Source organism: Thalassophryne amazonica, chromosome 11 (genome assembly GCF_902500255.1).
Source record: "Thalassophryne amazonica chromosome 11, fThaAma1.1, whole genome shotgun sequence".
NCBI classification, from domain to species: Eukaryota; Metazoa; Chordata; class Actinopteri; order Batrachoidiformes; family Batrachoididae; genus Thalassophryne; species Thalassophryne amazonica.
Window position 1 is genome coordinate 61374016 of NC_047113.1, and position 13626 is coordinate 61387641.

Sequence of the window (13626 nt, forward strand, 5' to 3'; positions counted from 1 at the left end):
TTTATATTGTGAACAGTTAAAACAATAACCACTGCACAATGACGTAACATCCCGGTTAATCACGGACCGCCTCCAGGACCCACTAAGGTTTTCCAAGATACTGACCAAGTTTCAATCAATGACCTTCAGGGATGCATATCCATGAAAGCGTGACCAGGGTTTTACTTTGTCCAGAGGGAGCAACAACTACAGTTATAGCTACTAAGGGTGTAATGATACATGTATTTGTACTGAACCATTTTGATACGTGACATTCAGTTCGGTACAGGGCTGTGCACGAGTGAGTTCGTGTTGCTTGTGTTTACATTCAGTGTTGCCAACAGGGCGACTTTCTTGCTAAATTTGGCAACATTCCAAACCCTCTTGACGACTTACTTCTTCAAAAGCGACTAGCAACAAATCTAGCTACTTTTCCTGGCGTTACTGGAGACTTTTCTGATGTTTTGCAACTGGCCAATTTTAATGGCAAAATAAATAAGCAAACCAAGAATCAAGTTTATTTGTGGTCCTAAATATTTTTAAGGTGGATTTACTCACTTTTTTGCCTCTCCCACAATGTTTTTGTTTTCAAAACTTTATTTAAAAAAATCTATTAAACATTAAACGAACAGTTAATAGAAAGCGATAGAAATAAAATAAACTGTACAAAAGTAAAGGAATTCTTTAACATTAATTCTTAAAAAAAAAAAAAAAGCCTTATAGAGTGTGACAGTTTTGGACAAGTTAATTTTTCTGGCAAAAAATATGAAGGTTGAATAAAATTGAACAAGGCTTCATGTTGGAACCGTTGTGCTGCTCTTTACTTGTGGAAAGGTTTTGTTAAAAGCTGTTTACTAGGAATTTATTTTTTAAAATATTTCATACATTTGCTGTTTATTTGAGAACATTTTATTTAACGTATTACCAGGCAGCACTTTGCAATTATTTTATTTCCTGTTTGTATAATGTTACAATAAATTGTTGGTTTAAAAAGCAAGCAAATTTAGGTTATGCATTTTGTTCCCATACTGTACCGAAAATGAACCGAACCGTGACCTCAAACCGAGGTACGTACCAAATCGTGATTTTTGTGTATCGTTACACCCCTAATAGCTACTCTTCGTTCCTACAGGTGGTGCATGTTGGCACACTGAAACTGAACCTGATAGATAGTGACCAAACATCTCACAGTTAACCAATCCAAAATCTGCTAGAGGAAAATGTGTGGCTTTTAGTCACTACTTTCCCCAAATTTGGAGCTGTGGCAATAGACATCTTCAAACATCTGTTAACTTGTTTGCTCCGGATAAGCAGTTGAAGATGAGTGAGTAAGTGTTGCATCTTCCTTTTAATATCTACAGTTTGATATTTAAAAAAACCCCAATTGATTTTCATCAAAAATACTTAGAGATGTGAGGATTCCCAAATTATAGCCCAGACACACAGGAGGGTGTGATGTACCTGGAGATGCTGCCTGGTAGGTGATTTTGCCTTCAGTGTGTTCAGGGACTGCAGTGTGACAGATGGCCATCATGGTCATGAACTCCAGGATGACAGCAGCTGTGGGCTACAGAACCACACACTGACATTTAATGCTCTTTAAAAACATGCATAAAAATCCATAAGTAAGTCATGGAGAAAAACCTTGATAAGTGAAACCACAGTGCAAACATCAGTTTGCACAAGTCCATGTCACCTCTGATTTATACACTACACAACAAATGACAACAGACAACATGACCTGCTGCAAGAGTGAAAAGATCCTTATGAGAGTTGAAGACACCGAGCACCACAAACCTTTTCTGAACAAATGTTTATCAACCTTGCTTCCTCAAGTTGTACTTTGAGCACAACTTCACAATTATAAGGTTCTGAAACATCCATGAGTTTGTCATTTATCAGTCAAGTTTGATCAGTTCCTGACAATAACAGGAAGCCAATAAACAAATGTAGCTGTCTTATTAAGAGGCCGGACCATCATGAGCCACTAGACCACCTTCAGTGCATCTTAGCATGAATTTTCCAAATCTCTGACCTCTACTACAAAACAATCCATCCAAAAATGACAATTTATTTAGTTTTTCGATGGAAGTAACGTAAAGCGCTTTCTCAAATATCAATCATAACCTCCCACTGGTGTCCAGATATGCTGACAGCAAAAGCTACACCAAAGGATTTACATTAATTTGATGCCCTTCAAACTTATTCAGCAAGCTCTCACGCTTTGTCAAAGAAACCAGCCCCTCCAGGTTTGCCGTTTAAACCATCAGGTATGGAAGCATGTGCTGGTCCAACAACTAATGGAACGGCTTGAAATACCAACCAGCAACCACGTAGATGGACATGCAATCCATCTGCATCTCACAATAGTAACGATCTATCTACTACAGTCAGGATTTATGTGGACAAGCCCTGGTCCAGTTTTGGGGCCCCTCTGTAATAAAACACCTGCACATTGAATCATGTTCTGAAGACATTTACAAAATGCACAGCATTGCAGTTGACACCACGCCTTCAATACATGTAGTAATAGGCCATGTCCGTGTGACCAGTCAGTAACTCAAAAAAAGGTTTCACCTAATTTTACATAAAAATAAGAGTAATCAAAGACTTCTGATGTCCACCGATCCAGATCACCTCCAAAATTCAGTGGAGGCTTCCATGCCCTAATACCCATCTGTGGTGCAAATTTGGTGAGAATCAGTGAAGTAATTTTGAAGCAATCCTTCAAAGTCTATAAGGGAAATCTTGATCCAGAATCTGGATCACCTCCAAAATACAGTGGAGTCTTCCATGCTTTAATATCTATGTGTGGTGCAAATTTGGTGAGAATCTGAGAGGTAGTTTTGATGTAATCCTTCAAAGCAAATATAAAGAGAAATCTTGACCCACAATCTGGACCCGGATCACTTCCAAAAATTAATGGAGTCTTCCATGGTCTAATATCTATCTGTGGTGAAAATTGTCAAAATCCGTGCAGTGGCGTTGATGTAACCTTGCTAACAGACAGATAAATAAATAAATAAATAAATAAATGCTGATGATTTTATTACATCCGTGGCGGATGGAAAAAGTGCAAGTTAGAAATTGTTGACATAGAATGCAGTGAAAGTCTGTTTTTGTTTGTTTGTTTTGTCTTAAAACATTTATGTATGCATACAGTATTATTAAACCTAAACATGGCAAACCTGAAGACATCTCAGCAATGGATCAAAGGATGGAGGGCGAATCCCTGGGCTGTTGCAAATGAAAGTACAGAGTCTATTACAGTCCAGGTGGCTGTGAGAGCCCTCTCTGCCTCCAACCAGCATGCTAATCTGCTCCGGGTTGACAGGTATCCTCTGAAGGACATGTGTGAGCGAGTGCCTGTGCTTCAGTCTTTGCAAGGACCAACTGGAGTTTAACACCTCACCGATTCAAAGGACAGTCTGGAGGATAAGACTTTGGCTTAAGGATTATCGTGGCTAGGGAAGGATGTAAAAAAATATGTGGCTACCTTTAATGATATTCATATTACTGATAAATTGTCAAGTAGTACACAGATTTTTAATTTCACAGATTATGCTGAAAGCAATACTGGACAAATACTGACTAAACATCTTGGCATCTACCTACATGAATAAAAATATTTATTAACATATGGGCTTAGAATAATTAAAAACAGTATACACCTTGCAAAACAAGTTGAAACTAATGCATATTCACCAGATATAGCTAAAAAATACTCTCAAATTAAAGCTGACAACTCATTATGTGCTTGGCAGTACAATATTCCTATGACACCTGGCTAAAACAAAAAGCTTGTCTGATATTTATGGACCTGTATGTAAGTTCTACAATATTCAGACACCTTCAACAACACTGAACATTATCATAATCAAAATTCTTCCAAACAGTGGCAAGAGCCTGTGGTTTTTAAACAGTGGTTTGCTGTGCACTATATTAGCAAAGGGCTTAAGGCTACAAATGAAACTAAAGCAGATCCTCAACAAACTGTGTGCAGATATTCCAATGTCACAACAAAGCAAACAGCACAGTAGGCTTAGATCCTTTCCAGGGCAGTGCTACTGTGTGTAATTAGACATGACATTCTGCATCCCCATAATGATTTGCTGTTGAGCAAAACCATCGATCAACCAGTTTTCACTTACTTTATAACTGCAGGTGGAGGTTACAGCTCAACAATGTTTCTTTGATTAAGTCAAAATGGAAGTGTTTTTCTTCTTAACATTCGTCATTTAGGTTTTTTCATGCAAGTACTATTTTGAAACAATGTTTGGTGTGTAACAGCAAAAAAGATCAAAGAGGGGCACAAATCCCATTAGTCATCACTGAGGGAGAGAGAAAAACAAAGTTAATAATAATGACTTGGATTTATAAAGCGCCTTTCAAGACACCCAAAGTGCTTCATAAGTTGCATTATTCATTCACTTGTACATTCACACATATTGGTGGTAGTAAGCTACTAGTGTAGCGTGGCCACCATTCTGCACCTATGGCCCCTCTGACCACCTGCTCATTCATAGATTAGCAAGGTGGGTAAAGTGTCTTGCCCAAGGACACAATGGCAATATGCAGATTTTTGACTGGTTGGGGACCTAGATTCAAACCACAGACCCTTCGGTCATAGGACGACCCGCTCTACCAATTGAGCTATTGCTGCCACGAAAGATGTTTCATTATGTCTTTGTTTTTGTTAGTATGGTCAAAGCTAATGGCCACTGTGCCATGTTTGGTCTGCTTGAGGTTTCTTCCTATAACTAAAAAAAAATGCCTGCGGGAGTTTTTCCTTACCACTGTTGCCAAAGTGCTTGCTAAGAGGGTCAGGGTGACATTTCAATCTTACTCATGTGTAGTGCCTTTGGGCATATTACCGTACTTTCTGGAGAATAAGTCACACCTGTCAAAAAAGAACTCGGGGGGGGGGGGGCAACAAAAAAAAAATATCGCACCTTAATTTGGGATTTTTGTGCAATGTTGCAGTGTTCTTTTATTATTGGCATTTATTCTTTTATTGTTCAAGTTTATTTTGTTTAGTGGTTTAAGGTCTGAGTAAGCCCTAACTGAATGGATATTATTATTATTAATAATAACAAATGCATGATTTTTTTATATTATGTATAACTCCCGCCGGAGCACAAGTCAGGGAACCTCCGAAAATAATTTCAATTCAATTTCAATTTGTTTCATTTATATAGCGCCAAATCACAACAGAGTTGCCTCAAGGCATTTCACACGAGTAAGGTCTAAACTTACTAACCCCCAGAGCAGCAGTGGTAAGGAAAAACTCCCTCTGAGGAAGAAACCTCAAGCAGACCAGACTCAAAGGAGCGACCCTCTGCTTGGGCCATGCTACAGACAAATTACAGAACTGCTGGAAATGCTCTTGGTGCACAGGACAGGAGGGTCTCCAGCACAAATACCACACCCATCTCTGGATGGAGCTGCACCTTAAACAGAGAGAAAAAGCAGAATCAGGCATCAGAAAGACAAGAAGTACAGTATAATTTGTCAGCATAAAAAAAAAACAAAAACAAAACAAAAAAAAACAGGAAATACTAAGGTGATCACCGGCCACTAGCCCTAAGCTTCACTAAAAGACCCAGAATTTAGGTAAAGTTGAGGCCGCGGCACACTCTGTTTCCTAATAAAATGAATTAAAAGAGTAAAAAGCGTACAATTATACTATGCCAGTATGCTAGCCATACGAAAGGGAAAATAAGTGCGTCTTAAGTCTAGACCTGAACATCTCTACAGAATCTGACTTTTACTGATGCAGGAAGATTATTCCACAGAACAGGGGCACGATAAGAGAAAGCTCTATGACCCACAAACTTCTTATTCACCCTAAGGACACAAAGTAGTCCTGCACCCTGGGAACGCAAAGCCTGGGTTGGTACGTAAGGTTTAATTAAGTCAGCTAGGTAGGGAGGTGCCAGTCCATGAATAATTTTATAGACTAGTAGCAGAACCTTAAAATCTGATCTCACTAGCACAGGAAGCCAGTGAAGAAAAGCCAAAATGGGTGTAATGTGGTCAAACTTTCTGCTTCGTGTCAAAAGTCTGGCTGCAGCATTTTGAACCAATTGGAGAGCCCTAATGCTGGACTGCGGTAAACCAGAAAATAGAACATTGCAGTAGTCCAATCTGGAAGAACTAAATGCATGGATCAGGGTCTCAGCATCAGCCATAGAAAATAGTAGAAAACAAAACAAATAGTGACTTATAATCTAGAAACCACTGCATGTTGCGATTTGGTGCTACATAGTGAAGTGACTTTTTAACCACATCTTTAAAGTAACTTTGTAGCAGCTGTAAATCTTAATTATACTCATTATGAACAACATGCTCATGCAGATGGTGCACAAGAGGAAGTGCTTGTCACAATAAGTACAGATTCATCCTGTCAATGAGCCAATTAGGTAATTTATTTACCTGGATTTACAATACAATGAACAAAAAAATTTAATCACCTATTAGAAAGGACGAAAAGTCCATCTACTTGATAATCTTTTAGTTATTTGGCCTTAAAAAATAGAAATGCAGGTAAAATTTAAGACAAGTCCAGCACATCCTTTAGACTCATTTAAACCTGAAGAAGCATTATAAAACCACAATTAGATTCAGAAGCCTTCTTAACTTGTGCTAAACGGCAGCTCCTGCCACAGGCAGGAGTGTTGGGGGTCTCTGGCACTACTTACGTGATTACTTTGGAGATTTTCCAGTAAGCTTGGGTCATTAAATCCTGCCTCTTCTGATGAGTGTGTGCTGTGCCTGGAAAGAAGAGACAGAGAATTCACAGCAACAGACCACCAGCTTGAAACACAAAACTGTAAAAGAATGGAGCCACAAAATAGGTTTTAAACTGATATTAAAGCAGAATTGCTTGTACTGAAAAAATGTAAATATTCTCCAGGGATTTAATCATGTGGAGCTCATTGTGCTTTAAGAAAGGAAGACATTAAACAGAACCCACTTCCACACAGAAACTCTACTATCACTTATCCATTCTCCCTTTATACAGCATATTCACCCCAGTCATGCCCATAATTAATGAGATGTTTCAGAAATTGAACAATGCATGAGGGAGTGCCTAGAGAACCCAGAGAACAGATTGAATTTCTGGCAGCGAAAAAGGCAATATTACTCATACAGTAGTCAAAGCCAAACCCAAAGAAACTGACGGAAATAAAAGTACTTTCTCATTCTTGAACCAAAATGCCTTTTGTGGCAAGGAAGATGCAAAATAATTTAATATATAGCAGTAGTCCATTAGGAAAATGAAAAAAAAAAAAACGGGACCCGTTGACTTAGAAAGGACAGGCTTTTATCCCTTGAGCAGTGACACTCATTCGCTGGCTGCCCAGCACAGATCGATTCAGGATTCCGTGATAAATATGTTGGTTATAGATCAGGGGGACAGCAGCTTTATCTGTGGCACTGAGGCTGGGAAGATATGTTACAAGGGCTGCCATTAGTATCTATATCTTTCTAATCCCACAGGATATGTTGTTTAGATCTCAAAGGACTAAATCAAACAGGAGTGCCGGAGTTGTTCATGATTTCCATGCACTCTGACAAAGCTCGAGTAGGTCTGTGAAGACTGAAAAAAAATTAGCGTCTATGTCCAAAAATATAACGCAATGCTAAAATGCCCTCAGCTGTATGAGCATAACAACAGGAAACAGCATGTGACCTTTTGAGCTCTTAAAATAGGTCAAGGTTAGCCATCTTTGAACTTGTCCAAGGTCTGTGTCCCAAGAATGTTCCCTGTGAATTTGAAGATCCTGGCAGTAATATGACTGGATGTACGCTAAGCACAGACAGACGGACGGACAGACACAGAGCCTTCACAATACCTGATGGACATATTTTGGCCTCGTGTAATCATAGATTTCTATCCAAAATAATACAGGCTGTAATTACTGCCAAAGGTGCAGAGACAAATACCACTCTGAAGGGTTTTAAAGTATTACATGCAATTAACCCAGATCACCCTGTAGAGAGCTGTACTTATAACATTAGTGTGACTAAGTATTGTGATTAATAATGACTGAATCTTCCACCCTATGGTCAGTGCAGCAAAGTGTTGTTAGATTCCAATTCATGATGTTGTCATTCTCACATCTATAGATGGCAAATGTATCTGCACTCGTCTGCATGTGTCAGCTATCTGGAAGTGGCAAAAAACACACAGGGATGCACACTAACAAGTCAAATTACAACACAACTAAACTGAAAATAAAAGAAAAAAAAAACCTCAATGAGATACAAGCAAACACTAATGGAACAATACAAAATTTTAGTAACTCTGGTTTGCGACATATTTTTACACTGGGTTTCTTCCTCGCCTGGTTTGCAGACAAGAAACACCCACCCTGTTCAGACTGGGGTTGGGAATCCGTCTCGAGCCGGATTCAATCCTGATTGCTAGCCGGAGAGCATTTAGACCTTTTTCAAATTTGGTTTATCCTACATGTGTCCAACCTCAATCCGGCTCAAGCGGAAAGAGCTGTGTCTGGAAGTGAGAGTGCGGGAATGTGTATGCATGTGGATCGGGACTTGTGAGCACGGGAGCATGCGTGTGTGCGATGTGGTAGGGAACGCACCTAGTAGATTTTCTTGGCAAGAAGGCACCACAGAGAAAGGAGTTTGTTTTTTTTTGTCCTCATCGTTGCAGACCCACCGAATGCCGCCACAGTGGAAAGGACACTGCGGGCGTGCAAAGGCAGGAAAGAATTTTGATGTCATGATCTCCAAACTTGCCTGATTGTAGCCACATTCGTGGGGTGGGGGGATTGTAAAATGAGGCATATTAAAAGAGTTAAGAGTTTCCTTTATTCTTGCACAGATGAGAAAGATCAAATGTTTCTGTGTGTAAAAGATGGACCAAAGAGTTTCCCTTTTCTGTGCTGAATGCAAAATACTTTACGCAACTGTTTATCATAACTGCCATCGTCATTTACAATGAAGTCATTTTCACATAAAGGCAAAAAAAAGTTTCATGAAAAACATAAAACATGGGATGTCCTCATTTTGAACTGTGTCACAGTTTGAGGTGTCTGAAAGCTGCACAAAAAAAGGAAAAGAAACCTGACATCAGTGTTCAGTTAGTTACTTTTGCACATGCTTCATGTCACTTAAACCACAACAAAAATGCACACAGAAAAACACCACGCACATCTCAGGGTGTGATGATCACTGCTAACGTAAGCTGTTCTCTGCACATGAAGCTCTGTTTGCTTCTCCAACGGCAGAGCACATAATTATTCATCAGTTTAAGTACAGTAGGAACACTAACTAAATGTCTGAAATCGCAAAGATTTGTTCACTTAGTTTCTTAAAACACTGAGTAAAAAGCTGCAAAACACCTGTGAGTAAAGTATAATAATATCTGGGTTTACTTAAGAATCAGGGGGCAGATTAATTCACAGGCTTGCCTGAGCTGAAGAACAGGGGTTCAAAGTCACTTGAGGCCCCACATTAATGTCCACCAAAATGTTGTGGAGAACACACATAACACAAAAACACAGAATAATTAATCCTATCACAAGCGACAAACAAACAAATGAATGAATGACACACCCCACTGCATGATGGGAACTGCTGCATCTCAGAATGTGACAATATTTTAAAATTTATTAAATCATGCACAATGTTTTGACAACCTCCTTGAAACATTTTCACATATTCAGGGAAAAAAAAAAAATCAAGTGTCAGAAAGTGCTGTTTGCAGTAATTTAATCAAGAACCATTTACCCAGTTTCTGTGATTATAGGCAGGTTTTAATAGCCCAGACAAAAAATGGGAGTCCAGGACTGTCAGGTCACTTTAATCTGCCCCAAACAACTCAGCATGAACAAACATCCACCTACCACACAGGCTGTATATTAATATATATATATATATATATATATATATATATATATATATATATATGTCAAATTTTGAATGTGCACTAGCGCGTAGTAGACGTTTTTCTCTTGAATCACTGTGCAGGTAATTAAATTCCCATGTGGCAAACTGAAACCGTCATCAATTATCCAATGAACCTTGGCAAAGGCACAAAGCACTTATTGGCACGGTCACACGGCACATGGCGTTAGCTGAACGAAGGAAAAAAATCCCAAAGTCACAAATCGTTGAGAAAAAGTGGACGAATGACCCGAGTGCATAGAGCATAAAAGACCGAAATGAAACCGAAACTAACAAAAGAAAAATGAAACGAATGGCGACCTTGACGCTTATAAATAAAATCAAAACGAGGCGTGAGACTCGCTGCAGCTGCGTTGTCTTGACAATGTTTGCGCGCACATGCACGTCTTAGTCAGAGATGACGAGAGACTGGAGAGAGAGAGAGAGGGGCTGGAGGTTTGATGAAGTTGGACTACAATCAAACGGAACGTTGATGGTACGGGAACTACACAAATGATGAGGAACAATCAAGACGGGGGGGGAAGAGATAAACACCGAGAAAAGGAAATCTAAAACAGTGACTCATTATTGTTGCTGGTTTGGGATTTAAGCTTTGGTGAGGAGCACTCCACAAGGTGATTTTGAAGGGCATTCCTAGAAAAGAGAATCATGCAGTACACTGAGGTGAGTAGTTGGAATGAAAACCTGTAGAACAGTTATTCCCAAACTTAACAGCAGGGCCCACTTGAAAATCTTCTGGGGCCCACCAAAACCTTTAATCACAATTTTGACCAACATATGAGACAATATATACAACCCCAATTCTAATGTCGTTGGGACGTTGTGTAAAATGTAATTAAAAACAGAATACAATGATTTGCAAATCCTCTTCAACCTATATTCAATTGAATATGCAACAAAGACAAGATATTTAATGTTCAAACTGATAAACTTTAGTGTTTTTGTGCAAATATTTGCTAATTTTGAAATGGATGCCTGCAACAGGTTTCAAAAAAGTTGGGACAGTGGCAACAAAAGACTGGGAAAGTTGATGAATTCTCAAACACCACCTGTTTGGAACATTCTATGGGTGAACAGGTTAACTGGAAACAGGTAAGTGTCATGATTGGGTATAACAGGAGCATCCCCAAAAGACTCAGCCCTTCACAAGCAAAGATGGGGCGAGGATCACCACTTTGTGAACAACTGCGTGAAAAAAAAAATAGTCCAACAGTTTAAGAACAACATTTCTCAACATTCAATTGCAAGGAATTTAGGGATTCCATCATCTACAGTCCATAATATAATCAGAAGATTCAGAGAATCTGGAGAACTTTCTACACATAAGCGGCAAGGCCGAAAACAAACATTGAATGCCCATGTATTTCGATTCCTCAGGCGGCACTGCATTAAAAACCGACATCATTGTGTAAAGGATCTTACCGCGTGGTCTCAGGAACACTTCAGAAAACCATTGTCAGTTAACACAGTTTGTCGCTACATCTACAAGTGCAAGTTAAACCTCCACCATGCAAAACGAAAGCCATACATCAACAACATCCAGAAACTCCGCCACCTTCTCTGGGCCTGAGCTCATTTGAAATGGACAGATGCAAAGTGGAAAAGTGTGCTGTGGTCTGATGAGTCCACATTTCAAATTGTTTGTGGAAATCATGGACATCGTGTCCTCCGGACAAAAGAGGAAAAAGACCAGATTGTTACCAGCGCAAAATTCAAAAGCCAGCATCTGTGATGGTATGGGGGTGTGTTAGTGCCCATGGCATGGGCAACTTACACATCAGTGATGCACCAATGCTGAAAGGTTCATCCAGGTTTTGGAGCAACACATGCTGCCATCCAAGCAACGTCTTTTTCAGGGACGTCCCTGCTTATTTCAGCAAGACAATGCCAAGCCACATTCTGCACGTGTTACAACAGTGTGGTTTCGTAGTAAAAGAGTGCGGGTACTAGACTGGCCTGCCTGCAGTCCAGACCTGTCACCCACTGAAAATGTGTGGTGCATTAGGAAGCGCAATATACGACAATGGAGACTGTTGAACAACTGAAGTTGTACATCAAGCAAGAACGGGAAAGAATTCCACCTACAAAGCTTCAACAATTAGTGTCCTCAGTTCTCAAACGCTTATTAAGTGTTGTTAGAAGGAAAGCTGATGTAACACAGTGGTAAACATACCACTGTCCCAGCTTTTTTGAAACCTGTTGCAGGCATCCATTTCAAAATGAGCAAATATTTACACAAAAACAATAAAGTTTATCAGTGTGAACATTAAATATCTTGTCTTTGTGGTGTATTCAACTGAATATAGGTTGAAGAGGATTTGAAATCATTGTATTCTGTTTTTATTTACATTTTACACATCCCAACTTCATTGGAATTGGGGTTGTAGTGCTGCAATACATTCCTCACATTACATTGTTAATACTAATGGGTTCTGTTGTAGCACCGTGTGGAAATGCCTCACACCTGTAGCCACTACCACGTGATGTAAGACTCCCATACCTGTAACCACGCCCCAAATTAAAGCAGTTCGTTTACAGCACACCACAATGCACAAAAATGCCAAATTTCTTTCAGACTGGGGAGGAAAAGCAACAACAAAGACATGCTTTCACAGAAGTTAGGAACATCCTTTAAATGCCAACGTGGACATATTCAATAACAAACAAGCCACAATCCCCCCCATGCAACAAGAATGAAAGGCGCCCACAGGTCTCCACACTGCAGCAGAAGCATCTCAAAAGGACAAAGATGATGTGGGTGAATAGCTAGCATCTCTACACCTGACGTGCTTCAACTTGAAAATGTGTTGCACAACCAGCTTCAACACCACGTACGGTTAAGTGCTGAAAAACCCAGATTCACCAGCAACACCTGTCAATCGAACATGCTGAATGTTATGAGCAATCGGGAAACTCACATGACCAAACCACTTACAGATCAACAACGAACTCGCACACAAGTCTGCAAATGTATGCCACTGTGGTTTGTTCAACACAGTTATCACATCACCTGATACACACAACAAAAGGACCACAATCACACACACAACACATTTCAAGTGTACTAAACACACACACACACACACACACACACACACACACACACACACACACACACACACACACACACACACACACACACACACACACACACACACACACACACACACACACACACACACACACACACACAAAGTAGCAGAATTATCTCAAGTTATTCTGTTCAGTCACGACGTCCACAATGCAGTGCAACACTAATACATCATAGAAGCAAAGAGTAAAAATGACTGCCATTTTAAACCCAGACAGCTTACCGGTCATCCTCCGCAAAACTACCCTCCTCAGCCTCAGGGATGTGACTGTTGGAGTGAAGACGAGGGGGGAAAAAACATAATAAAGTCTACTGTCAAAATGTTCTGTGCAGGCATCAGGTCTGGGTGTGTTTATGAGTTAGTCGGAAGACGGTGTACGGTAGCAGTTAAAACTAAAGCGGCAAGAGACAAACGGGGAAACGTCACATCACACTTTTTTCTAGAAGCGTTTGCTTTAGTCACTAAAATAAAATGGTTTTTAAAAGTAATTTGATGTTAAAACATTTTTTGGTTATAAGTTTTAATGGAAATATTTTAAACAAGTCTCTGAGTCACTGACTGCACCAAGAAACATATAAAAGAAGCCACAAGTCATGTATACAACAGCACTAAACTATTA

General features: G+C 39.7%; 1 protein-coding gene across 1 annotated transcript in view; it reads right to left on the reverse strand.

Annotated features, from left to right (window-relative positions):
- The window catches only part of atp8a1 (ATPase phospholipid transporting 8A1), a 265900-nt gene that overhangs the window by 128109 nt on the left and 124165 nt on the right, over positions 1–13626 (reverse strand). The window contains exons 15-17 of the mRNA XM_034181944.1: positions 13230–13274; positions 6681–6753; positions 1441–1546 (exon numbers count right to left, since the gene is read on the reverse strand). Coding sequence (XP_034037835.1) covers positions 1441–1546; positions 6681–6753; positions 13230–13274 — 224 coding nt within the window. The remainder of the gene's footprint in view (positions 1–1440; positions 1547–6680; positions 6754–13229; positions 13275–13626) is intronic.